At 40.0% G+C, this 27,392-nt stretch overlaps 1 protein-coding gene across 9 annotated transcripts in view; it reads left to right on the top strand.

Annotated features, from left to right (window-relative positions):
• Positions 1-27,392, top strand: part of WDFY3 (WD repeat and FYVE domain containing 3) — a 187,911-nt gene that overhangs the window by 105,509 nt on the left and 55,010 nt on the right. For 8 of the 9 annotated variants that reach the window (XM_052772395.1, XM_052772380.1, XM_052772360.1 and 5 more), the window contains 14 exons: positions 1,369-1,583; positions 3,217-3,329; positions 5,294-5,525; positions 8,253-8,353; positions 9,444-9,662; positions 14,189-14,370; positions 15,843-16,074; positions 18,988-19,148; positions 20,206-20,317; positions 20,741-20,931; positions 22,475-22,627; positions 25,155-25,228; positions 25,331-25,492; positions 26,896-26,990. In XM_052772395.1, the coding sequence (XP_052628355.1) occupies positions 1,369-1,583; positions 3,217-3,329; positions 5,294-5,525; positions 8,253-8,353; positions 9,444-9,662; positions 14,189-14,370; positions 15,843-16,074; positions 18,988-19,148; positions 20,206-20,317; positions 20,741-20,931; positions 22,475-22,627; positions 25,155-25,228; positions 25,331-25,492; positions 26,896-26,990 (2,242 nt within the window). The remainder of the gene's footprint in view (positions 1-1,368; positions 1,584-3,216; positions 3,330-5,293; positions 5,526-8,252; positions 8,354-9,443; positions 9,663-14,188; positions 14,371-15,842; positions 16,075-18,987; positions 19,149-20,205; positions 20,318-20,740; positions 20,932-22,474; positions 22,628-25,154; positions 25,229-25,330; positions 25,493-26,895; positions 26,991-27,392) is intronic. The other variant, XM_052772388.1, reaches the window with a different exon arrangement.

The raw sequence follows: 27,392 nt of genomic DNA, 5'->3' as shown, positions 1-27,392 counted from the left end.
GGGAGCAGAATGAAGCCCCCGTAATCCAAGGGGAAATGGTTAGTGACCTGCTACACGATTTAGACACATACAAGTCTATGGGTCCACCCAAGGGTATTGAGGGAGCTGGTGGAACTGCTTACCAAGCCACTTTCCATCATTCATCAGCAGTCCTCGCTAACCAAGGAGGTCCCAGTTGACTGGAGGTTAGCAAATGTGATGCCCATCATCTACAAGAAGGGCTGGAAGGAGGATCTGGGGAACTACAGGCCTGTCAGTCTTACCTCGGTGCCGGGAAAGGTTATGGAGCAGATCATCTTGAGTGCCATCACATGGCACAAACAGGACAACCAGGTGATCAGGCCCAGTCAGCAGGGGTTTATGAAGGGCAGGTCCTGCTTGACCAACCTGATCTCCTTCTATGAGCAGGTGACCTGCTTAGTTGATGAGGGAAAGGCTGTGGATGTTGTATACCTGGACTTTAGTAAAGCCTTTGACACTGTTTCCCACAGCATTCTCCTGGAGAAACTGGCTGCTCATGGCTTGGACATATGTGCTCTTCACTGGGTAAAAAAAACTGGCTGGATGGATGAGCCCAGAGTTGTGGTGAATGGAATTAAATCCAGTTGGTGGCCGGTCACAAGTGGTGTTCCCCAGGGCTCAGTATTGGGGCCAGATCTGTTTAATATCTTTATCAATGATCTGGACGAGGGGATCAAGGGCACCCTCAGTAAGTTTGCAGATGACACCTAGCTGGGAGGGAGGGTTGATCTGCTTGAGAGTAAGAAGGCTCTACAGAGGGATCTGGACAGGCTGGATCGATGGGCTGAGGCCAATTGCATGAGGTCCAACAAGGCTAAGGGCCAGGTCCTGTACTTGGGTCACAACAATCCCATGCGACGTTACAGGCTTGGGGAAGAGTGGCTGGAAAGCGGCCTGGCGCAAAAGGACCTGGGACATGGTTTAGAGGTGGACTTGGCAGTGTTAGGTTAATGGTTGGACTCGCTCTTAAAGGTCTTTTCCAACCTAAAATGATTCTGTGATTCTGTGTTAAGTTAATAGGAATAGCTTAGCAGTCACAAAGATAAAAGTTCTTAGTACACGCTAAGCATATAAAACTTCTAAACTGACTCACTTCTGTTGGTGAAAAGGACAGGTTAGTTTAACCATTCCTGCCTGAATTGTTTTTCTTTACAGTGGTTGTAGTAATCCTTCCTATAACTTGTTACCCTTTTTCATAAAGAGGTGAAAGTGTATATTTAAGTACAGGACGTTTTGTGTATTTATTGCTAACGGTAGTTTCTTTTTCTTTGTTATGCAGAAGGGCTTTCTCTTATTTGCCTTCTCAGTTTGTGTCTTCTCAAGTTGTGTGCTCTTCTTTTTTTTCAGCACGCGCTGGATCTTCAGCTGGCAGTGGCCAATATCCTGCAATCTCTAGTACACACAGAGAGAAACCAGCAAGTCATGTGCGAAGCTGGGCTCCATGCACGGCTTCTACAAAGATGCAGCGCTGCTCTGGCTGATGAGGACCACTCACTGCATCCGCCACTCCAAAGGATGTTTGAAAGGCTGGCCTCACAGGCGCTGCAGCCAATGGTGTTGAGGTCAGAAAGATAGCACTGAAGTCTAGTTGAGCTGAGGCCTGCTGCCTGCACTGTTGCTGGCTGGCTGTAAATGGCTCGGATTGGTAGAGAGCATAAGTGATCTTGTGTGGTAGTGATCTCATGGGATCCCATTTTATTTCTTATCAGATAGACTGTCTTGCTTCTGTTAATCAGTGTGTAACCCTGGAGATGTTGGGAATTGGAGGACAGGGGAGGAGGGAGAAGTATGGAGCGGGGAAATCTGTTTGGTGTTTTTCACGGAGATTGTGCTGAAGTTAAATGCTTGCTTTCTTCCTGCAAATCTTGAGAAGCTATCAAAAATGCCATTCCTGACTAGGTCCTCAGGAAGAGGAAGCATGAGGATGGATTCCTTGACTTTGTGCAATGTTAAACACCTCAGATTGGAAAAGCTTTGGGCCAGCAGTTTTATTTAGCACTTTAGTTTGTGTGAAGGAAATGCAGGAATGTGATACGAGAAGTGTCTGGAAAAATCTGGGGATTCATCGCTTTAAAAAGTTGATCTTTCTGTGTATTAATGCAAATAGGTTTGTACATCTATGCTAGTACTAGAAAAGCAAGCTTGAAAAGTTTTAGAGTATATTTTGAACCATTTGTTCAATACCCACTCAGTTGTATGATAGTTTGGATTGCTTGCTAGATTCTGGGGAGACCTTCTTGCAGCCTTCACATATAAAAAGGGGGCTTATAAGAATGACGGAGAGAGACTTTTACCAGGGCCTGTAGTGACAGGACCAGGCGTAAGGGTTTTAAACTGAAAGAGGGTGGATTTAGATTGGGCATAAGGAAGACATTTTTTACAATGAGTGCGGTGAGACACTGGAAGAGGTTGCCCAGAGAAGCTGTAGATGCTCCATCATTGGAAGTGTTCAAGGTCAGGTTGGGTGGGGCTTTGAGCAACCTAATACAGTGAAAGATGTCCCAGCCCACAACAGAGAGGTTTGGACTAGATGGTCTAGTCTTCCAACCCAAACCATCATACAACTGTGTATGACATGCAGCCACAAGAGCTGCTCGGTTCACTTCGGTGGCATGTAGCTGTGTCAGAAATGACTCTGCAAGGAGCACGCTTGCTGGTAGTTCCATCGCAGGAACTTAAGCTTCCCTAAGCATCGATACTGATAGCCTAGGTAGCTGTAGATACAGATATTATAGTTATCTATAGATACAGATGTTGATACCTGTGGAACCATCCCCCAGCCAAATAGGACACATGGGTAAAACAAAGCTGAGGTCAGTTACTCACTTCAGCCTGTGGTCTGCCTTTCCAGATGAGTTCAGCTTGCTGAATGTGCATCAGTGAGCGTCCTGATGTTCTCCTACAGGATGCAGCAGCCTCCTGCCAAGTCTCTGGAATGAAGAGACGGGAATTGGGAGCTTTATCAAAATTGTTTGATTAGTTAAAATAATGCCAACTTTTGAGAGCATGTGTTCAAAACTTAAATAGTTTCGAATGGATCAGATGTGTTTCTTGTAATTAGTTTATTTATTTTCTTAGTTAAAAGTTACGTTTGTTACAATTACTGTCTTTTTTAAAAATGGTATTAGATTTGGTGCCATTCTAGGCAAATAAATAGACAAAATGATTTGTAAATTTTTTTATTCTCTTTCTTAGGGAATTTTTACGCTTGGGAAATCCTTTGAATTGCGGAGCTTGGGACAAAAAGCTGTTGAAACAGTACCGAGTGCACAAACCCAGCTCACTGAGTTTTGAACCGGAAATGAGAAGTAGGTGCTGAAGTGCGAGAAAGTTGCATAAAGAATGCTTCACTGATGTCCCCCAATTGCATACTTCTGTAAAATTTGTAGATAAGCATCCATAAAAACCTAACTCCACCCTGGCTTTGAATGAATGTGAAATCATCAGAACAGTTTGATTGGAAAAAGTTCTAAAAGCAGAAGGAATGTAGTACTTGTATTTAATATATATCCAGTGAGGTAATTGTAATTTTTTATTTTAGGAACAGTAACTACTAAATATGATAGTAGTTTGCTTTTAAGTCTTCAGAAGATCATGAGTTTGTAGTTATTTAACAGTAAAAGGAAAAATATTTTTCTCAGATACTTTCATGTGCACATCATGTCATTAAGTCTGTGTAATGTCTCTCATGGGTTCAGTAAGGTGTCAGATAAAATAACTGAAATTCCTACACTTAAGCATAATTCCATTTATTTCAGCTAGACTCAAGAACCTGGCTCATCATTAGCATCACTAGTAATGAGAAAGAAATAGAAAGAATTAAAAAGAAAAAAAAAGCACAATATACATAATCTGGCAGAATCTCAATCTAATAATTGTTTATCTTATAAAGAGGTAGAATTTGGAGTTGGAACACCCACTCTTAATTCTTATATCAGCTTTAAAATAAAAAAAAAAGGGGCAGAGGGGACACCCTGATAACTCAGTTTCAGTTTTAGTCCTGGAATTAACACTGTGGGAAGGTAGTATTCACAATATATTTTGATAGGATATTCACTAGATATCCCCACATTATAGACAGACACACATACACGTGTGCAGCGGAAATTTTCATTATACCTTTGCGTGGTACCCTGTCATGGAAGTTCATCCATCTGACAGAGTGCTTCATATTCTATCAGCAATTACACATCAGCTCTGATTTTTCACACTGGAAAGTTACATCTGTTTTCCAGCCATTGAATGAATCAATCTGATAAACTGCACTGAATATCTGTAACTGATGGATTCTTCCAGGTGATCCAAACCTCTCTTGCAGATGCACTCTTTCCTGTTATTAGCCACGAGTTGCAGAGCTTGGGAATAGCTGTTTGTGTAGTATAGGAGAGTCTCAGTAAATGGTAATACAAAGAAATTATTGATAAGTTTCCAAAGCACGTGATACTTATTTCTATGTGTCAACTCAGTCATTGTATGGCCAGCTGTAACACATAGCTAAAAATACCTTAGTTGAAATGTTTGAATTATTTAAAAGGAACTAGAAAGCATCCTGGATGGTACTGAATTACAAGCATTAAATAATGAAATAAATAAACAAAACAAAATAACTGAGCTCATGTTATGTCATCAGGTTCAGTACATTTAAAAAGAAGAGAGAAGGAGAGATTCAACTTCTCTCTAGGCCAGTGCTTTATTTATTTATTTATTTTTAATAGGGTATTATCACAGGGGAAGGTAAACAATGAAAATTGTGAAAATGTGAGTCTGAAAAGTTTTTAATCTAGGAAAGAGAAGGCAAAGCTAGCTTCTGAATACAAGTTATATTAAATTTCCTAAGCTAAGCTTATTGAGTCTTTCTGCTTATTGAGAGCTCTGAGACTTTTGGCTCAAGTTAACTGCATCTGAAAAACAGGAAGCAGAGTTGTTCCTGCCTGTTAAGTCAGGTAGCAGGAATGCGCCTGAAAGCGAGCCTCTGCGAAAGGGACACTTTCCTGATGTTAGGTAACGGTATGGCCTCTTGGCTCAATTTTTTGCCATTACCATAGACTTTCTGTAATACGTTGCTCAAGATACTCATGTCTCTGCCTCAGTTGAATGTTTTTTATAATGAGAGCAATGCTTCCCAACTCATCATCTTCTGAGAGGCTGAACTAGTCAACGATGATTGACAATTCAGCTATTGCATTGGAAGCAGTACTTGAAAAGTCCAAATAAATAGTCTGAAAATGCTTCCTGTTTGCAATGTTGTGTTGTTTCTTGGCTTCTACTGTAGATAGCATGGTTACCTCAATGGAAGGTCTGGGTTCTGACAGCGTCTTTGGTTTGCATGAAGACAGCCACTATCGGATAAGCAAGAGCCTACTCAAGCCAGCAGAAGGGAGCACAGTACCCCTGACAAGAGTGAAATGTTTGGTCTCCATGACAACCCCACATGATATCAGGCTTCACGGATCATCAGTTACACCGGCGTTCATTGAGTTTGACACGTCTCTTGAAGGGTTTGGGTAAGGTCCTACAGTGCTCTCAAATAACAGGGGGCACAGTGCAATGTTTTCTTACTTTATTCTTTCAGAGAAACAGTTGGGACTTTTAATGGACTGTTTGCAAACCAGAAACAAATGAATTCTTTAAAGAAACGAAACGAATACTTCAAGTCACATAAATTTCCACTCTGTCATTCATTAATGCCTTGAAACCAAATGCTTGCTTGCTGTGTGTGAAAGTAGAAGTAGGTTTGTATCTAAATGTTGATAGTTACCTTCTCAGTTCTGGATTTCATGTGCCTTTTAAAACAAAGGAATGCCAACGTACCCTTGCAGAAACTCATTAGTTGCTAGGATTTATGTGCGACATTTGGATGGCTCAAATGCTCTGAAACCTACTTAAAATTGCTGAAGAACTTAGAAGTGCAAAAGTGGGCAAATTGGAAATACAAGTAGAGCAGAGAAGGCATCTATGCTGAGTCCAAATAACTGGAAAAAAAATTATTACTAACTGGAGTTGTAACCTGAATATAATGCTTAACTCGTTTTTTTTCTTTCAGTATCTGGTATCACCTTCACTTACTGTTTTTTGCTTTCTAATTAAACACCTGCTGAGTGAGGCACTTTATGAGGATCATGTAATATGATTTAGCTTGACTGTTCAGAAGATGAAAACATGACACCATTCTCAGCATCTGTTTAAGGAAAATGCTTTGTCTTCTTGGTTATAAAAATGGAATAGAAAAACCTCAAAACACTCATTTTGTTCTGTGCTAAAGAGTAAATACCTCAAAATTGCTACAAAAATTCAGACCAATAGTATAAGGAACAGGTATTCTTTAACTGCCTGCAGACTGCTCTGTAGGCGGAGGCTCGCATATAGGCTGAAAGCCAGTAACTCAGAGAGGGTAGTGTTATGAGATACCATTCACAATTGTCTGACTTGCATGTACCTCAAATGATAAGTGATTGTTCAGAATTTCCCAGAAGCTTGGTTAAAAGCTTAAAAACCTTGACTAGAAGCTTTATTAAAAGGTTTTTAGTGACACGAACCACCAAAAATGATGACTGTGAAGCCCAAAGGAGCCTGACAAATTCTTTTATGAGATGAGTAGCTCCTCAATGGTTTTTTTGGGTCTCTTTTTTTTTTTTTTTTGAAAGAATCGTGAGAAGAGGTAGAACTGTTGTCCACAGCTGTACCATAATTTCATACAAACAGAAACAGCTCCACCTGACAGAATCGTTCATCTTGTCTTTTTCTTTCCAGACCTTATATTTATACTACTGTGTTTCTTAAATCTATTTCTGTTCTGACGTGGCCTTTGACAGAGCCAGTTGCATCTTAGTGCACTTGTTCCAGTTTATTTGGGATAACTGGTCTGAGAGTAGAGCCAGCCTGGATATTTGGGAGCTCTGCTGCTCTGCATTCTCTTTTCAGCTTTGCAAAGCAAGGATGTAGCACCTGTCTTGCATCTAGCCTTCATATCCAACGTAGTCAGGGACAGACTTTTATTTGAAAACAAATGGTGCTCAAAGTTCTGTTCTACATGCTTCATAAGAGAAAAGAAAATGTTTTGGACCTAAGAAGAACTTGAAATAGGCTAGCAAAATGAATTGTTACTGTGGTTGCTCCAGGAGATTTGTAGGTGCTGGTAATGTGTCGAGAAGTAATCCACATAATGCAGCTGTGACTTCATGTAATTTCAACAAGTCACCTAAGAAGGCTGCTATAATCAATTAAAAAAAAAAAAAATCTAAAAACTTCTTGGTCTGTTTTAAAGTGCCAGGGTGTTTCATGAATTCAACAGTTGGTGGACCCTTGCAAGTTATCTGCTTAAAGAGAACATGCTTGTAACACCATTGACCATGGGGGATTCACCCAGAGAAGAACATTTTCAAGAGGGAGGAAGAAGTATATAATGAGAACTGTAATCAAAAGGAAGATAGTAGTGACCAGAACCATGGACTGCTGTTGCTTTCAAGATGGGTGGTGAAGTTAACTCTTCATAGCTTACATGAGAACAAAGTAACTCCTAGCTCTGTCGGGCAACTCAGCTACAGTATACTTAAAGTAGCCTGCTGAAGTGTAAATGTCAATAAAATGATGATTCTTCAGCAAGTGGGAAAGACGTCATTTTGCCTCCAGTAGGACAATCTGTACAAACTGGAAGCTGAACTGTGGGGTTTCACTCCACTTTGGCTAGGCTGGTCACTGAAATGGTCTGGGCTCTTAAAATCTTTTAGTACTTAAGGGAGGTACTCCTTATATCTGTTTCCATTGTGTCCACAGCATTGGTGGCTCTTGTAAGGACCAAATGTAGCTAATTTGGTGAAGTATGATGTTACCGTGAGAGCATACATACTTAAAATAAGAACAACATAGTATGCAATTACCAGATCCTTTGAATATTTAGCTAATCTGTCTCTTAGAATCCAGAACATCTCAAAGGCTGCAGTGAGTTATGGATGCCCACAAGGGAGCATCTTAGGCTATGGAGCCATGTGGGTATAAGTCCCTGCGCCTTTGTGCCAAAGTTTTATGCTGCCAAAGCTCCTTGCACTGGAGATAATTTAGCCTCACAAGGAGAAATCTTGAGAATTCACTTCTACTTCTCATGAATACATACAGTTAAGGAGAGTGATGGTGTGCTTATGGTATATTTTCCTAGGCTATATTTTGTTTGTCTTGAACTCTGGTTATATTGACTTTCATAAACTCTAGTGTGTTACTGGTCCTCTGTTTAACAGCTGCCTGTTCTTGCCAAGTTTGGCTCCCCATAATGCACCTACAAATAATGCTGTTACAACAGGACTTATTGACGGTGCAGTTGTCAGTGGAATTGGAACTGGTAAGTACTTGAGTATGACTGTTACTCTGTAACAGCAGTGTTTTGTGTCTGATCTTTAGTTTTCTTATTTCTCTGTTAGCCATGAAGTGATAGTATGGTGTTGGATGTTGTACACTCATAGTTGAGAACTTTTTCTGTCCTTTTTGTGTTTCTGTTGCTTTTTGCCCCCAAGTCAATGAAAAGCAATATAAAATACAAATGTGTGATTGCTTTAAAATACAAGGCTTTCAGCAGAAGGTTAAGTTGTAATCAAGAGAAGCGTATGAATAATGAACCTGGATGGATTAAGAACAAGTTGAGGTAGTAGTGTGAAGACTATAGTAAACATAGAAGGAATTGTAAAGCTGTACTTGTGGCTTTGTTCTGCTGAATTCTTGACTGAATTTGTTACAGGTGTAGTTACACACATCATCACAAAAATCTCATCTAATTTGTTTGCTGTCCCTTATACTTGTCCACTGTGGGCTGTTCACCCTACAGGAACTTGATGTGCTGTGGTGCAAATTGAACATGATCACTTAATTAAAAAAGGTGTTAAGTCTAAAAACTAAGTCAAAGGTTTACTGCAGTAAGATGGAATTAGTGTTAGGCAGTACTTGAAGTCTGAGAGCTCATTGTTCTGTGGGAGCACCCCAGGAGATGAAATGGAGTCAGGCGTATGTGGTGGAGAGCTCTTCAACAAAGGCTTCTTTAGTGAGTCACACCTGTGGAAGAAGCATCTCATCATGATATTAGCAGTTTCTGAGGGCCTGATCCGTTTCCACTTTTTTTGTCTAGGGAACTGAAACTGGGTTGTTCTGACCAAGCACACCTTCAGAGTTGATTTTTGGTTTTAGAATAGGAGGCAATAGTATGCAATTCTTGCTTTGATTTGTTTTGAAACAAAGCTCCTCTGAGCTAGCTTTATATGACTTTTCCTCCAAGCTTGAGTCAGAAATGAAAGAAGTAACATTGAAGTCCATGAAGGAAAAGTTTGAGAAAGCACAGCTGGTATCAACTGAGCTGATAGGAAAAAAGGAACAGGAACAAGTAGGGTAGCCTAAGTACTGGCTACTGCAGCTATATAATGGGCTTTCATTTTTGTTTTTAGGTGAAAGATTTTTCCCACCGCCATCTGGTTTAAGCTACTCAACCTGGTTTTGTATTGAACATTTTAGTACACCTCCTAATAACCATCCGGTGAGACTTCTTACTGTAGTGCGGCGTGCAAACTCCTCGGAGCAGCATTATGTATGCCTTGCCATTGTCCTCTCAGCAAAAGACCGGTCACTGATTGTTTCAACTAAAGAAGAATTGCTTCAAAATTATGGTAAGAGCTGTGTCATGTCATCAGCTTATCCTGACAATATTGTGGGGATGCTACAGCAAGTTTATTTTGAACCTAGTATCTAGAAGAATTGAGTGTGATGGAACTTTTAGTTGCAGCTTCACCAGCTCCTAATGGGTTTTGACAATGGAAAAATGCAAAATGTAAACATTCATGTAGAAATTAAGGAGCTCTTATAATTTCTAAACAAGATTTAGTATCTGCATATAAAGAAAATTTTTTGCCCAAACCCCAAGTATTATAAATTTGAAGGAGGGGATTACATCATTGTTTTTGAAAGGTTTTTGCCTTTTATTCATCTTGTATTATTCATTTTAGACATCATCTCTTGAGGTACAAATATAACTATCTTTGCTTTGAAGAAGTTTGGAAATAGTAAACTAACAGGTTGTGAAGGCTTTTTCAATCTGAATAGTCCCAACACTGGAGGGCTGTTTGAAGGCAATCAGTCGTTTGCTTCCTGTTTTAATGCTGTGATCAGTTTTCAGAAAGAGTTTGTAGCTTCATTCAGTATCTGTGATCAAAGGTGGAATTACAGGAAGTGCAGTGAAGATATAAGTGAAGTTGGTGAGGCCAGTGAATTTGCTAGAGTGCACTATCGGTGCAGTTGGGGGCTTCAGGCTTAGCCATCTCCTGTCTCCTGTCTTGTCCTCCATCAGAGCCTCCAAAAATGGTCAGTTTTGACAGACCGTTTATGCACTGTGGCTATGGAGGAGCTGAGAAGGGCAGGGCAGCCTTCTGCATATGTTTCAGGCTTAGCTCTTGTCGTGGTTTCAGCCCAGCCAGTAACAAAGCACCAGGCAGCCCCTCGCTCACTCCTCTCCTCCCCAGCCCCAGTGGGATGAGGAGAAAATATAAAAAAAGGCTCGTGGGTCGAGATAAGGACTGGGAGGGATCACTCCCCGTTATGGTCACAGGCAAAAGACAGGCTCAACTTGGGGAAAAAACAAAATCAATTTAATTTACTACAAATCAGAACAAAACAAGGATATTAGGAAGTAAAACCAAACCTTAGAACACCTTCCCCCCACCCCTCCCTCCTTCCCAGCTCAACCCCACTCCCGGTTCTCTCTACCTCCTCCCCCGGCGGCGCAGGGGAACAGGGGATGGGGGTTGGGGTCAGCTCCCCACACCTTGTCTCTGCCGCTCCTTCCTCCTCAGGGGGAGGACTCCTCACTCCACCATGGGGTCCCTCCCACAGGAGACAGTCCTTCATGAACTTCTCCAACGTGAGTCCTTTCCTCAGGCTGCAGTTCCTCACAAACTTCCTTGGCCTGGGTCCTTTCCACGGGCTTCAGTTCTTCTCAGACTTCCCTTCTGTGGGTCCTTTCCGCAGGCCGATCTTCAGTCACAAACTGCTCCAGTGTGGGCTTTCCCATGGAGTCACGGCCATCCTCGGGAGCATCTGCTCCACAGTTCACCTCCGTGGGCTGTAGGGGGACAGCCTGCCGTCTCACCACAGGCTGCAGAGGCATCCACCTCCTCCGGCGCACCTCCTCCCCCTCCTTCTTCACTGACCTCGGTATCTGCAGAGGTGTTCCTCTCACATTCCAATCCCACTACTCACTGCAGGTTCCCATTCTTAAATGCATTATCCCAGAGGTGCTACCACCGTCACTGTTTGGGTTGGCCTTGGTCAGAGGCGGGTCTGACTTGGAGCCGGGGAAGCTTCTAGCAGCTTCTCACAGGAGCCACCCCTGCGGCCCCCTCCCCCGCTACCAAAAAACCCATGCCACACAAACCCATAACAGCTCTTTACCAAACCAACATGCTGGGTTACTAGTGGTTATCAAAAATCTGTTCCTGCTTCTGTTCTTTCCTTTTGAGTAGCAGGCACTAATAAAGAATTTGTAGAACTGTTGTTATTTAAAAAAAAAAAAACAGCGAAGCAGACTGTTAGAGAATATTCCTTCTTTTCATGATAAGTGGATGTTTGCATCATTAACTGCAGTAGTTTCTCTTACTGGAAGTCAGGTTCAAAACCTAAAACTTGGGAGCTGAAGAGCCATAGTATAAGGGAGGAACTAAACCTCTTAAATTACAAAGACATTGACAGTGTTTTCTTGCACCAAATTCTTATAAGAGAGAATTATGTAAGTTTATCTTCATATTAATTGCTTTAGCCTGCACTGGAGCTATAGATTGTATGTTTTTAGTTTGTCAGCCCGTATTATCTAACTCTTTAAAAGAGGTTGGATTTGAAGAGGCTTTGTCAGAGAAGATCTGAAGGTCTCTGACTACAAAGACTGGTTTTTAATTGAATGGGATACTTTGCTTTACTGGAGTGCCACCCTGTCATGGCTAAGTTGTAGTTGGTGGTGTACCATCAAGTGCTGAGCAGGTAAGAACCTGAAGAACTGAGATGGCAGGCCTGCCAGTGCTGATGGTCTATTGTAAGAATAAAGGGGGTGGTTTAGGGATGTTTCTGTGAGCGAGAATTATGCTCAGAGGTGTTTGGCTGAGAAAAAGAACTTGAGATTATTTTTGTATCTGAAAGTTAGTTCCAAGTACTCTGCTTTTATCATTTTCCTTGTGCTATTTCTAAAGAAATGAGTGTTCTCTCTGTGTAGGCAGCTGCTGAGGTAAGAGGATTTATGGTTTCTTTTCCTTCAATATAAAAGAATGAAGAGAGTGTGGGTCATTTTGCTTTGCGATGGAGAAGCTAATGCACCTGCAGACTGATCATGCCCTCTGGTATGAAGTCAAATGATGCCTGTTAGAGAAATTAAAGAATTTTGTGCTGAGAACTAAAGTGTATTTCAACATTCAGAAGATAATCCAGCACCCATTAGTGAAGAAAGACCTGGGAAATGCTTGAAGAGTATAGGTGGGTGAATTGGGGATGGGTGGTCAGCAGCTTGTGGTTTGCAGCCCCTGCAGAGAGGCTGGGAGTGGGTTCCTCTGGCCGTGTGTCTGGAAGACAGGCATCTGTCTCCGACTGCTCTCACTGTTGGTGCGAGGGTGGCTGACGGAGCCACGGGTGCAGCTCGCCTCACCCCACAGCAGCTGGTGGTCGTGTCAGGTCAGCGGCCTTACATCCCAGGCTCCACTGCTGATAGGGTGAAGGGAAGGCAAGGGCAACTCGCTGCGGTTACAGTACTGAAATGGAACAGGCAAGACATCGTGAAGTCTTCGTTTTGACTTGGGCAGAAATGTCTCAGCCCTGAACTACCCCTTCAGTAGCAGCACTTCAGAAAATTAATTTTCCTTAGAACTGCAAAAAGGGAAGAAGAGAAGCCACTGTGCTGACGCTTGAGCTACAAGTACCCCTGGTCTGTGCTTGGTGTGTGTCTTGCTAGCCAGACTTTGTATTTGTGGCTTTTATTAAGGAAAAAAGTTTTAGGCTTTCATCCTCATCTTTAACTTCACTTATGCTTTTTAATTTAGCATGATTCTGACACAGATGCTTTGAAAGGCAATCTTTTTACTTGTATCTTCTTTTGTGTGTGACCTAATTGTTTAAGCATGATAGTGGCAAGCTTATACTGAGTGTCTGTGGGCAGGTGCTGGGGAGCAAGAGGGGGCTTCTGTGGGAAGAGGCCAGGGCTGCCCCGTGCCAGACATGGCCACTTCCAGCCAGCTTCGCAGCAGACCCCCTGCAGGACACAGCTTAGTCCAGCAGCCAGGCTCGAGGTGCCTCTGGGAAAACACATGTAAGAGGGGCAAAACGCTGCATGGAGTGAGGAGTAAGGGAAAAAAAATGTGAGAGAAAGCGCCCTGAGGACACAAACGTGAGAACAGAAGGAGGGGAGGGGGCCAGATCAGAGATCCCCTGTGGCCCCTGGAGAGGACCACACTGGATCAGGTAGTGGGGCCTGTGGAGGAGACCATGGTGGAACAGGGAAAAGTGTGAAGAAAAAGTCTGGGAAATATGGGTAACTTTCTCTCCACAGTGTGAGAAAAGTGAAAAACAGCTCTGTAGGTTTGGAGAGACATCTGTTATTTCTTGCTGACTACTGCTGTAAAAACTTTTTTAGAAAAACAATAAAAGGTGTTTCTGTGACTTGCATGGTGGCATGAGAAAGTTAGTAAAAACTTGAGCAAACTTGTCATTCCAGCTAAAATTTCAGAGGGAGGATAAAAGGGGAGAAGTAAAACATAATTATCAAAAGTCTAAAAGTATCCTGAGAATTTTCTTAGAGAAGAATTAAGGCAAAGGAAGAAGACACCTGTCATTGATACTACCAAAACTATACTAGTTTGTTAGAGTGCAAGTATTTAAGTATGTTTAGCCTGTCAAACTGTGGCAATTTGGTCTTAACACTTCTCAAAAAATGTGATTTCATTCTTTCAGTTCTTGTATTTGGAAGTCTAAACTCATTCTTGTTAATCGTATGACTTTATTCATATCTTGTTAATTGTATTTTTGTTAACTATGTGCTTTCTAAAAATTTGGGTTTAATGTATTGCTGTAGATTCTTGTACATAAAGTCTAATGACATATTCATCTGTTTTAAGCTTCTTATAACACTTCTACTGGTGCCCACTAACTGGTACTTTTCCTTTAGTCGATGACTTCAGTGAGGAATCATCATTTTATGAAATTCTTCCCTGTTGTGCCCGTTTCCGCTGTGGTGACCTCATCGTGGAAGGCCAGTGGCATCACCTAGTTCTGGTCATGAGTAAAGGCATGCTAAAGAACAGCACAGCTGCACTCTACCTTGATGGACAGCTTGTTAACACTGTTAAGGTAAAATAAACCTTTAAATCCTCATTTTTACTGGTTGGAGTGATTTCTCTCTCTCTGCACATATATATGTGCAAAAAACTACACAAAACAAGAAGACGACAAACCAATGCACCCTTCCCCCCCTAAAAAACCCCCACCCAACCACCACAAACAAAAGCCCCACAAAATGAGGAGCCTTGCAAAAAGGGGTCTTCACTCACTATACACAGCTTGGAGCCAGCTCCAGTCCTGCTCAGAGGAGAAGATAATGAATACTTTCTCAGGCATGAGCAATAGTAACACTGAAGTGAAGTGGACATGTTGCATTGAATGTGAGGCAAGTGTGGCACAGAGATGCTGCTGACTAGATTAATTAGAAGGATCATAAAAAGCTGAAGACGACTTATCCCAGGACTGCATAGCAGATCTAACATTGAATAATAGGGAGATTACAGAGTAAGACAGCTTTGCCAATTTATTCAGATTGTTCCTTTCACAACCCTCCTGCCACCCCAGAACTTGTCAGTGATAGCCACTGAGATGTTATTAGTTGATGGTACACATTTAGTTGTCAATATTTTGTTATTAGGTGGAAGAAACTGGGAGGCCAAAAGCAGAGAGCAGTAAAGAGCACTGTGGACCTGCCCACTGAGCAGAAAGTATTCCTGACCTGTGACCAATAACCAAAGAGCATTTGGCACCTGGCAGGTGTGGGCCTTAAGGGAGTAAGCTAAACCTGGGGTGGGCTGTAAATTAGCTAGCATTACTGTATTGCTATAGGTAGAACAATATTTCAACTTTCAAAGTTTACCTTTCAGTATTCCTTTTGCAGAAAGAGGACTATGGTAACTTTGTTATGCTAATAGCTGTAATACTTGAGCATGTATCTGGCCATACATGACTACATTCAATAGCTGGTAAAAGAATTTTTACAAGGTAGATAGAAAATGCCTGTGAGATTGTTACTGTCTTTCTATATAGGCCAGCATCTTACTCGTGTATTTGTTTTATTCCTGTCTGAAAATCTTATCAGATTGAATTAATCACGTTTGCACTTTAGCTCGAAACAGTATGATTACCAAAGGCATATTTTCACTGGCTGAAAAAGGAGAAGGAAGAACACAAGTTTATGAGATCGTCTTACTGCTTTTGCAAAAAATAATGACCGTCATAGAGCACCATGTTTTTAGAATCAAGATACAGCCTTGTTCTTTAGCGTTTTTAAGCACAGAACACACATGTTCTCATCCTGTGTTTCCATACACACCTTCATCTTTAGAAAGCCACTTAACTTCTGATCTTTGCATTTACCTTCTGATTAATGTTCTTCACTGAGTTTTGCTGTACAGTATCAGCATACTGTGTGTTACATAGCAGTCGTTTGGTACATCCCCTGGTTTGCAAAATGCTTTCCTGAATTTCTGGTCTGCCTACTCTCTGTTCACGGTACCCGTGCTCTCTCAATAACTTCACCATGTTTTTCTCCCTTACAGCTTCACTATGTTCATAGTAGTCCTAGTGGGTCTGGTTCTGCCAATCCACCTGTAGTCAGCACTGTTTATGCCTATATTGGCACACCACCCGCACAGCGCCAGCTCTCTTCATTAGTGTGGCGTTTGGGCCCTACGCATTTCCTGGAGGAAGTTTTGCCTGCCCCAGGTATTAGCACCATTTATGAGCTGGGACCAAATTACGTCGGAAGTTTTCAAGCAGTATATGTACCATGTAAGTACAAATGAAATGGCAGCTAGTAACTTTGCCTGGGTGTAGTGGAATCTTTTGTGTGCAGATTGACAGAAGAGGTGAGAAAGGAGAGTATGTGGTAGGAGAGAGGAAAAGCTAGCTGTTCATAGGGAGAAGATTAGTAGCTGCTATTGAAGAGGACGATAGAAATCCAAATTACTGTTTCAACATACTTCTGGTAGCTCTTGTACTGAGGTATGATAGAAGTGCTTGTATTCCTCATTTTGGTTTTAAACTGGTTAGAAACACTTAAAGCTGTCATTATTCATACTATATATTATATTTATGTGTAGAAAGTGAAATTGGAAAGGCATTTTAACTTGTCAGTTTCTAGTGATAGCACTCATCTGCAAATCTGCAATGTATTCTGTACTTTAAAGACAGCTGTCTTGAAATGTCATTGTTTATAGGGCCTAAATAGATCAACTGAGAGGAAAAAAAATAAAACTGAGGGATTGTGGTGCAGCGGATAGTCTTTAAGCATTTGTTGCGAACAAATGTGGGCAATTCTGTTACAATTTTTAAGTGTTCGTGTTTGAAATTGAGGGGAGTGCAACACAAAAAGATGTAAATAACCTTGTAAGAAGTGTGTGTCCATAGCCCGGTTTTTAAATATTCAGGCAATGGATTCTTCATTAGCTCTGGTAAGATGCTCTGTCACTAGTGAGATTTTCCTGTTCTGTAGAGCTCCCTGTCTTTCTGCGCAGTTAGAGTACCTCCTCACTAACATCAATATTATGTCAGAAGATATTCTTTGCTTTACCTGGCTATTGCAGGGCTTTTCAGTGAAATATAAATAAAAATGGGGAACATATCCAAGTCGTCTTGTCCTTGCACTGTCTTTCTCCATGAGGACCATAATGCTTTCCAGCTCTTCTGGAGAGAAACTGTCACCATCTCAAGGAAGGAGGCAGTGAGTGATGAGAGTGGTAGGAAAACAAAAGTATGTACAGGCAGTGCACAGAGTCTTTTCATGGTGAAAGCTTTCTCTAGAGTGGTGACAGACACCTCCACCCCCCCCTAAATGTAGATGATGTTCAGGCTGTGAAAAAATGAAGTATCATGAAAAAGAACGTAGCTTTCCTTGCCCATCTTGAGTGAAAAACTTTGGGAATTGAATTGTCATGTACAGATCTGTGCCACATACTTGCTTTTTTTGACAGCTAGACAAACCTGGCGAGCAACTGTAGATTTAGGTATCTGCTAGTCAATTATAATTTCTCCTGCAAGGCATTTTGACTGGCGATGTGCAAGTTTTAAGTACTGAATTAGCCAAAGGAAATTCTGTGAATGTGAATTTGTTCATTCACTTCCAAGAATTAAAGATTTTCTTGCCTTTATGCTAAAGCCATGTTCACCAGGAAGCCCACAGTAACTTAAAAAAACTCTTCATTTCTTAACATACTGACTTTTTGCAGTGTGGCGGTGTATTTCTCTTGCACAAGCTTTGCTCAGTTTGTTGTATTTCAGGAGCAGTCTGCTCCAGAACAAAAGGCGTGTTTCTGTTTGGGTATAAGCTTCTGTTCACATCATGTGCACTATGCCAAACCATAAGGAGTTTGATAGGGTGTGCAGTATGAACTGTGTATCTTACCATTTTATCTTGGCCCCTTTTTCCAAAATGCTTGTTTTTCCTTAGTTTAATGATTATTTGTGGGAATACTGGAGAAGGGAAGAGCCCTTGCAGTCTTCTGCTGTTGTCCTTTACAGGGAAATGTGTCTGACTTGCCATTTGCCCATGCAACGCTTCTTTTGGAAGTTTTGTCCCTGTTTTCAGTGAGCAAGACTGCCATCTTCTGAGAATTTGTCCTGTGTTTAAACAAAATGAAAAACCTCATAGTCTTTTAAGTCTTGGAAAGACCCCTCAGAGAGCAGTTACTAATTCAGGAGAAGGAATTCCTTTGTCTGTTTGCTGAAATGGAGGAATGTTCTCAGGGCATCCATGTGAGCAGAGGATCCAATAAGGAATTCATTTATGGGGAAGCCAAGACTTCTGAAACTGTCTCTTAAGTAAGACTTGACAGAGACTTGACCCTCATTCAACAAATTATGTAGACACCCAGCTTCTCACTTGTTTCAGTGTTAGGTGAAGAGCCTTCATGCTTTTTTAATTCCATTAATGTGTTTGACTGGAGTTGCAGACACCTTTTGACCTGGAATGAAGATGCAGAAGTGAATCTTTATGTTGAGCTTTCAGGTGCTGAATTTTTCACACTTCCTTTGAGTGTTGTAGACAGCTGTCAATCATAGTGTTTGCAGTACCTCACAAGAAGCATCCACTTTTGGAGCAGTGGATACAAAATATTAAAGATACAGTTATATATTCTCTTCGATGCCTGGGCCTTTTGGTCTGTATTCAGTCTTGCATCTCTTGTACCATTCGCTAAGGCGGTTTTCCTAGCAAACCATTGTAAAAAAGCCTGTTGTCACAGGCAAAGATGCAGATGTACCAAATACTTCTCTGTTTTTTGATTACTTTGTTTTTCTTCAGGTGGGAAGGGAAGTGAACAGCCCTTAGGCTGTATGCAAATTGAGTACAGGAGTTATGTTGCCTTCCAAAAATTCAGATGAGGAAGCACCACATCTTCTATTGCTTGGCCAAGCCACAGGCTGCCAGTTGCCATTACAGGTTAATATTGTAGACCTTCTTGAAAGGAAATGTTTGCTGTGCGTTGCCCTTTTATCTTAAACAGCAGATTTATTCCACGACTCGTGTGCTATCAAACTACTCTTCAGTAGAGCAAGCAAGTACGCAAAGACAATATCACATCTCAGCTATTTGTGAAACCTTTCTTCTATACCTGTTCTGAAATATAATTTGCTTAAGATTTTACTCTTGAAACTGAAAAGAAAAACAGTGCTATTACTGAAATGAACTTTTATTTTGTTTTTAAGGCAAAGATTCGAAGTCTGAAGGCATCAACCCATCCCCAGTATCTTTGGTACCAGAAGAGAAGGTCTCTTTTGGTCTCTATGCACTGTCAGTTTCTTCATTTACAGTGGCAAAAATAAGGAAAGTTTACAACAAATTGGATAGTAAAGCTATTGCCAAACAGGTATGTTGGGAAATGAGTTGGTTAATACGTACTACTTGTTGGTTCCTTTCGTCTAACTTCTTTCAAGGCAGTTTGCTCAATGCAACCAGGAACAATAATGTACTTGCAGAAGAGTTGCCCATAAACATTTTCATGGTTTTAAAAATGAGCAGAGATTGCACTCCTAGATTCTATTTGCATTCTTGAGATTACTAGTAACTATGTATCTTAGCACCTTTTGGAAGTATTTCAGCTTTTTAATGTAGATGGCAGTTGTAAGCCCGTTGAAAACCAGTTAAGATTATATCGCTGAACAGTATTTCTACTGTTGCAGATGAACAAAGCTGATGGCTTAGTCCTCTGACTATGATTCAGCTTTGGAAACCAGAATATTGGTTTATATTTTTCTTCAAAGTACTTTAAAATCAGTGAATTATTTGTTCAAAGAACCATCTATGATGGAAGGCTGACAGTTGGGGTTGTTCAGCCTGAAGAAGAGAAGGCTCTGAGGAGACCTTATTGCAGCCTTTCCATACATATGGGGGGTTTATAAGAACAACAGAGAGAGACTTTTTACCAGGGCATGTAGTGACAGGACAAGGGGCAAGGGTTTTAAACTGAAAGAAGGTGGATTTAGATTGGCCATAAGGATGAAACTTTTTACCATGAGGGTGGCGTGACACTGGAAAAAGTTGCCTAGAGAAGCTGTGAATGCCCCATTCCTGGAAGTGTTTGAGGTCAGGTTGGATGGTGCTTTGAGAAACCTGATTTAGTGGAAGATGTCCCTGCCCACAAGAGGGGGATTGGACTAGATGATCCTCAAAGGTCCCTTTCAACCCAAACCATTCTATGATCTGGTGGGATTATTTTTAAAGTTAGATTCATCTTCCTTAAACTTTGGAGACTAGAGTTTTCTCTTTACTTTAGAGACTGTCTTAATGACTCTAGAATAGTTCTATTTTGTTTTACGTTATTACTCTGTCACAGGAGGAAAATACACAAGTTATGTTCAGGCTTGCATAAAAAAAACCCTCTTCCCTTTAGCCCCTGCTTTTTTTTTTTTTCTTGTTTTCTTCAGCTGGCAATTTCTTCTCATGAAAATGCCACACCTGTGAAGCTGCTACATAACTCAGCAGGGCATTTGAATGGACCAGCGCGCTCCATTGGTGCAGCTTTGATAGGATATTTGGGTGAGTTGAGTACTTGAGAATCACTCTGTTTAAAAATGATTAATTACTTGTCAATAAGAACTTAGGTCTAGAAGATAAATCATGTAATTGATGAATGTTAATGGTACATTGTTAAATTTATTCAACATTGTTAAATTTTATGGACATACTACTATCTTTTTTCTTTTTTATTGATATGGGGTGCTTGTTTCAGTTTATATGAGTAATCATTATGAAAATACACTTAGTTACCTTAGGTCATAGACTGTTTTCCAGTGCAATATTTCCTTCACCTCCTCATCTGAGGTGTCATAGTTCTTCTAGTGATATTATTTTCATAATTCAAGCAATGCTAGAATGCAAATTACTTGCATGTATTCACAATGATTTCTACAAGAATTAGATTTCATTCTATTTTAATGTGTTTTCTGTGCCTGTGCTCAGGAGTAAGAACATTTGTCCCCAAGCCTGTTGCCACTACACTGCAGTACATTGGTGGAGCTGCTGCTATTTTGGGACTTGTAGCTATGGCATCAGATGTAGAAGGGTTGTATGCAGCTGTGAAGGCCTTGGTCTGTGTGGTAAAGAGCAATCCACTAGCCAGCAAAGAAATGGAAAGAATCAGAGGTTATCAGGTATGTAAGAAATGTCTTAAAACAGATCATGCAGACTGAATTTCACTATCTGTCCTAGCAGTTCCCGTGGAAATTCCTTGTTGTGTTGTGGTAACCTGAGTTTCTGCTCTTAAGTTTAGTAACCTCTTGGCTAATTAGCATAACTGAGTTATTTAGGATTGGTTTTACAGGAGAGGGTGGAAAGTTTTGCTAAGTAGTTGTGCATGTTCAGCTGCTTTGCTGAAACTGAGCCTTCATTAATAGCAAGGAACAGCACAACTGTGGCACTTAGATGATTCTTTTCCTGTGATTGTGAACCCACCCTTGCAAGCCTGGGAGCGTCTGTCTCCATGGTCTGCCAGCAAGAGGGGAGGATAGGGACACACGAAGAAAACCAAACAAGTGGACTCCTAGAATCATCATTTTGAGGAGACTGCACGGACTTTATAGTTAGTGATACTGTTTGCTTTCAAGCTGCAGAATTCTTAATTCTCCATCGGAATGGGGAAAGTGCAATCAGTTATGCAGAAGGATTGGTTGACTGACTTGAGAAGATCTTTACATGACCAATGCATTTTACGTTTCTCATGAAGACTGCTTTACTGAAACAGGAAGTTTGTGCTGTGGTTTGGGCTGTATATTTACAAACCTTGTAATGCTAATGGCTAGTATAGTTACATCAAAACATTATTCCATGTAGCCTGTTGCAGACCTTGGCTTACTTTGACCAAATAAATCTAGACAGTGTCTTCCTTGCACCATAAGCAGTCAGTGGATCATCACATACAACCTTACATTCCACTTGTATTGACCTCAGCAAATAGTATGGTTTGAGAGAGATTTCCAGAAATGTGTATTTCTTCAGTAATGTTTCAAGGAGGATGGTGAAGCTGAACAGGCCAGTATGTTGAGAGTTTAACAAGTTCACATCAGAAGACGAGAAATAGTAGTAGTACATCTGGCAATTGGTTCTTTCCCAACCCAGATTGTAAGAAGTTAGAGCAGAAATGAGGCCCAAAAGGCCAACATCTATGGTCATGCCTAGGGCAACAAAGGGCAGCAAGAAAAAAGAAAGTCAGGCTTATTCAGATTTACGTTATCATGGCTACTTTTCTTCTTCAGGTTTACGTTATCATGGCTACTTTTCTTCAGTGCCAGAATACCTCTCGTTTGTGCATGCAGTACTCTAGGGGCACTCTGTCTGCCATATCCATGGTTGCTGTCCAGGAATAAAACTGAGATTGTATCATACGCTGTCTTAAACTGTGACTGACTACCAGAGAGCTGAGGGTGGGGGGGTGTGTATGCCTAATCCTCAGGGCCTAGATACTGTTTGTAGTGTAGAACAGATGTTTTATGAGCTGGAGGGTGTCCTGGACGTGCCACTTTTCTAATCAACCCTAATGCCACTTTGAAGCTTTTTCACCAAGAGTATCAACTATCAGACATACTTTAAGAGCCTTCTCTAAAGAGACACAGACATTTCATCCATGCTTCTTTGCACTTAGACAATGTTGCTGTGTGTTCATAGGCTACTAATTCCTTTTCTGTTTACTTGTTGAAGTTGCTGGCAATGCTGTTAAAGAAGAAACGATCCCTTCTGAACAGCCACATACTCCATCTCACCTTTTCCTTGGTGGGAACTGTCGATAGCGGGCATGAAACGTCCATTATTCCAAATTCTGCTGCCTTCCAGGATCTGCTCTGCGATTTTGAAGTATGTATGGCTGCACAGAAAAGTGATGATGAAGTTGGATAGGGATTAAGTCAGATGCTGATAGCGTACCTTAAATATTGAACTAGGCTGTTATCCTGAGAACTTACTATTTCATATATAGTACAGTAAAGCAGCTGAGCAGCAAGATTATTAGTAACTTTTCCTGCTGAAATGGCTTGAATCACTGTAGAAACAATGAATGGGTACCACAGACATTTCTGCTTTTTGTTGTTCTAGAAGATATGTTTTGTAGTTTTCTGTTCAGCAATTTCTTTTAACCTGTGTGTTCTACTGCAGTACATATATCGAGGCATGAAAGATGTACTGAAGGTAACAGTAGGAGGTAAACTTTCAACATAGGACATGGAAATCATTTTATCATACATCTCCTGCAAAGTTAATAGTAAGGCAGTTAAAATTCTGCTTGCACGACCTATGAAATATTTAAGTGTTGTTGTGTTAAACTAAGGAAAGTAGAGAAGTTCAGAAGGAATTGCTAATGTAATAACGGCTGATAAAGAATGTGTAGAGCTCATAGTTTAGTGTTTTCTCCTTTGGCATTATCTGTACGTGACACAGACTGAGTTAAAAGTATTCTGGTTCATATATACTAAAATAAATAAATAAAAATATTACTGCCACTACTAGTCCAGCTATAAGATAGTGACTTAATAGTGCAAGTCTGCCTTGCACAAATGGCTTTATGGAATTTTCCGTTTCCTTTTTTTAGATCTCTGTTTGAGTATTTCATAGCACTCCTGGAAACTTTTATTTAAGGGTCTCACCTATGAAAAAACTTCTGCTGCTTACTATAGCCTTCATTTTAATAAAATTAACAGGTCTTGTAAACTTCGGGTTTTTGAGAACATAAAGGTCTTTAATGCACCCACTACCCACCCCTCTTGCCAAGATCAACGATATGCTATAATTATGGCACTAAGAAAGAGGAAATGAAAAGGGCAGATGTAAGCCTCTTTTTTTTTTTTTTTTTTTTTTTTTTTTCCACCTTAGTGGGGTTCTAATACAGAGGAAATTTGTCACCAACCAAAGTTTCCTCTTTTTTTTTTTTTCTTGAGGTGTAATGTTAAAACTAGAAATAAGTTTGTGCTGTGTCTAAACATAAATTCTTCAGTATCATGTAAATAGTTATTCTTTAACAAACCTTTTAAATAACAATAATGCTTCCTTTGTGCTCACAAAATTAAACAGAGACTTAAAAGAAGTTACTACATCTACAAGAGGTAATATTTGTGGTAGAGCTCTTAAGGTAGATGAACTATTTAGCAGAGAGAAAAGTGTGAATCACAGCCCAGCTCCTTTTACAGTGAGGCTTGAATTCTGCTGAAGAATGCTCTTCTCTCTTTTACTACTTTTTTTTTTTTTTTTTTTTCTTCCCCATAAAGGAACCAGCTGAGAAATTTCATCACTGGTATATAGTCACTCAGACAGCAACTACTGTACAAAAGATCCAATTTCATATTGTTTAATTCTTGTCTGTCTTTTTTTTTCCTGAAGACCAAGAACAACTGGAGAACGAGCACACTTAAGAGACTAAAAAAATTTTTTTAAAGTGCAAGTAATTGGTCTGTGAGTCACTAAAAAGAAACTTTCCAAAAGCCTCAGGTTTTGGCTTGGTTTTTTAAATAATTATTTATTTTATTTCTGTATTCAGAAATCGGTGACCCAAACATTTCACTTAAATTGGATAGATTAGATATTCTTACTCTTTTGCTAAACAGGGAAATGAAAAGATTTGTTCTGATCATTTTAGATGATAAGATAGAAGAAAAGCAAAAGCCAGAAAGCTTTTCATTTAAGCCAGTTTTATACACCAGTGCACAAGTATTAATTATGCTTTGTTCTACAGCAAGACAATTTTAAGATTTGCAGCTGTAACTGTGAGCTTTCTGGCTTTTATATCTTTTATTACTTCTATTGATTTAAAAATTGATTTTTTTTTTTTTATTTTTGTAGAGGATCTAAGTCATTTAAAACAGTGTGCAGGAAATGCTGGGTAAAAATAAAAAAATAAAAAGTCAAAATCAGGGAAGACCTTGAGTTTAATCTTGGCAGAAAATAGTAAGCTAATTTTGCAAAGAGAAAATCTTCACTTAAGCCAAATAAACTTAACACTGCATTTCACATCAGCCTTGCAGACCCCAGTATCTCCTTTGGAGTCATTGCACCATCTGTTTAAAGAGAAATTCCAGATAGTGTGTACCTTTTTTTGTCTAGAACTCTTTAAAAGTTTTCGGCTTTAAAATGATATGCTTACAGAGAATATGTTTGGTACCAATGTGTGTTTCTTCAGTCTTCACTAGTATATTTAATACTTACCTGAAGTTGAAGAATAAAGAGTTGAGAACCTTGCAGTGAGCTTTTGAGTTTAATGGCCAGGTAAACAGTTACGTAGATGAACAGTTTTAATCTCTTAAAGCCTTTCATAACCATTGGTATATTAATGTCAGTTTTTAATCTTAAAGTGGATTTGTGTACAAAATGTATCATTGTTTATTCTGTATTTCAGGTCTGGCTTCATGCACCCTATGAGCTTCATCTGTCATTATTTGAGCACTTCATAGAACTTCTCACTGAGTCAAGGTATGAGCCAATGCCAGCCTAGTAATGAGACTTAGAGGATTAGGTAATATGTAGAGGATGCTCCAATTTTAAATTGCCACCTCCTTTCTTTCCTTCTTCCAGCGAAGCGGCAAAGAACGCTAAGTTAATGAGGGAATTCCAACTCATCCCAAGACTGCTCTTGACTCTTCGAGATATGTCTCTGTCCCAGCCTACTATTGCTGCGATTAGTAATGTGCTGAGCTTTTTGCTTCAAGGCTTCCCTAGCAGCTATGACTTGCTCAGGTAGCCCACACCTGTGATAATTCTGGCTTTCTTGTTTTTATTATCTTGGTGATCTTGGTCAAAAATACTGAATGGTCATACTGCTGTGGAGCAAGTAACATGAAATGCTCATGTGCTGAATTTTTTCCTCTAAGACCTAGACTGAATGAGACATAGGCAATAATTTTGTTAATGCCTTGATTTGCATATTAAATTCAGTGTGTATCTAACCAGGTATGACTGACGGATTAAACTGGCTTAATGTTCTGCAGGCGAAAGGTGTTGTATTGCAGCTCCCTTGTTCATGTGAAGCACTGAGCACTTTTCTTAAATACCATTTAGTATTAGTTGAGATGGAGTATAACGATACTTCTGGTTAAAATGCAGCTTTGATTACTCTTCTGCATGAAAGGTTTAGTTCAAAATTTTTTCTTAATCATCACTGTGTAAAAAAAAAAAATTTAAGGCTGTCGGATATAGTACTATTAATTCTGACTGATGAAAGTTACATAAATAATTGCAATTCATATGTACAGGAATATTTGAAATGCTTTTAAATGAGTTCAACTCTTTGATAATTTTTCTCATCTCCCATTTCATTATGATGGAAATGGATAAAATATTGCAGAGCTTGTGAGTTCTTTGCATACGAGTGGTCATGTTTTCAGTTTCTTGCTTTAAGTACAATTAAAGGTATCAGAAGCATCAACCTGAACATCTTACCTGTCTTTGTTTTAATTATACAGGACAAAAAAAAATGATTCAAGAATAAAAGTGTTGATTTTATGCTTAAATGGTTACAGAACAGATTGTAGAATGCCTATCTTGAGTGTTTCTTTTTCTCCTTCCTGGAAACAAAAATGAAAAATATTGTTTAACTTGGGAAAAGTTATACTGGCTAGGGACCATTTCAGGTTAGTTCCAGAGGAAAGAGGAATATATCATATCTCCTTTCTTTGAGTAGACATCGTCTTGTCTTGGAAAACCATGACCTTGTTTTACATCTCCTCAAGGTATTGGCATAAATGTTATACCAGTTGAGTAATCACTGGTTTTGATGTAATACTTGTTCCACTGTAATGGTTTGAGAATAATGTTTTGTTCTCCTTTCTTTAACTTGTGATGTTCCTTTTACAAGGACTTGGTGGTATCTCCCAGTTTCCTTTCTTGAATCCTAGCATTTTCAGGGTCCCTTACCTGCAGACTTGCATACGAAGATTCCATTAATTACTACGTGTTAATTTGGGTTTTGGCTAGTAACTTTAGATGGAGACCGTCTTCCTCAATCTTCAGATGTGAGAAAGTTGACGTTTTTGGGTATCTCCCTCTCGCTAGTGTTACGCTTTTATGTTTAGGGTGAATTATTGATAGATGAGAGTGCATCTGTCATACCAATGAATGATGTTCTTTCTCTATACAACAAGGTTTGGACAGTTCATCTCTTCCACTTTACCTACATTTGCAGTCTGTGAGAAGTTTGTAGTCATGGAAATAAACAATGAAGAAAAGCTTGACAGTGGTAAGTGATGGCACGGCTTAGAAGCAGTAGAAGAGAAATACTTTGAGATCTCTTCTGCGCTTAAATAATGCAGAAATAGTGTCATTAGCAATATTGTAATTTTGTTATAACCTGGCTGCCAGTTAGTTGTGGTTACTTTAGTTTTCAGTATTGTGTGCAAAGCAGTGCAAAACCCATGTACTCTTTGTTTTCCTTCCATTAACACTTCATGGTTTTGTTCTGTTTCCTCCACTTGCTCCTTCAAATCAGCTGTGCATCTTTGCTTCTTTGTGGGGAGAGGAAAAAAGACAAAAAATGGATTACTAGGTGCATCTGCCATCCAGGTGTGGAGGAAGTAGAAGGAATAACTAAGACAGCCTAGTTATTTTTTTAGGCAAAAAAAGTTTTACTGTCCTTCAAGAA

This window comes from Harpia harpyja, chromosome 2 (genome assembly GCF_026419915.1).
Source record: "Harpia harpyja isolate bHarHar1 chromosome 2, bHarHar1 primary haplotype, whole genome shotgun sequence".
In the NCBI taxonomy this organism is placed as follows: Eukaryota; Metazoa; Chordata; class Aves; order Accipitriformes; family Accipitridae; genus Harpia; species Harpia harpyja.
Note: the sequence above shows the minus strand (reverse complement) of the source record. Positions and strands in the feature narration are given on the sequence as shown.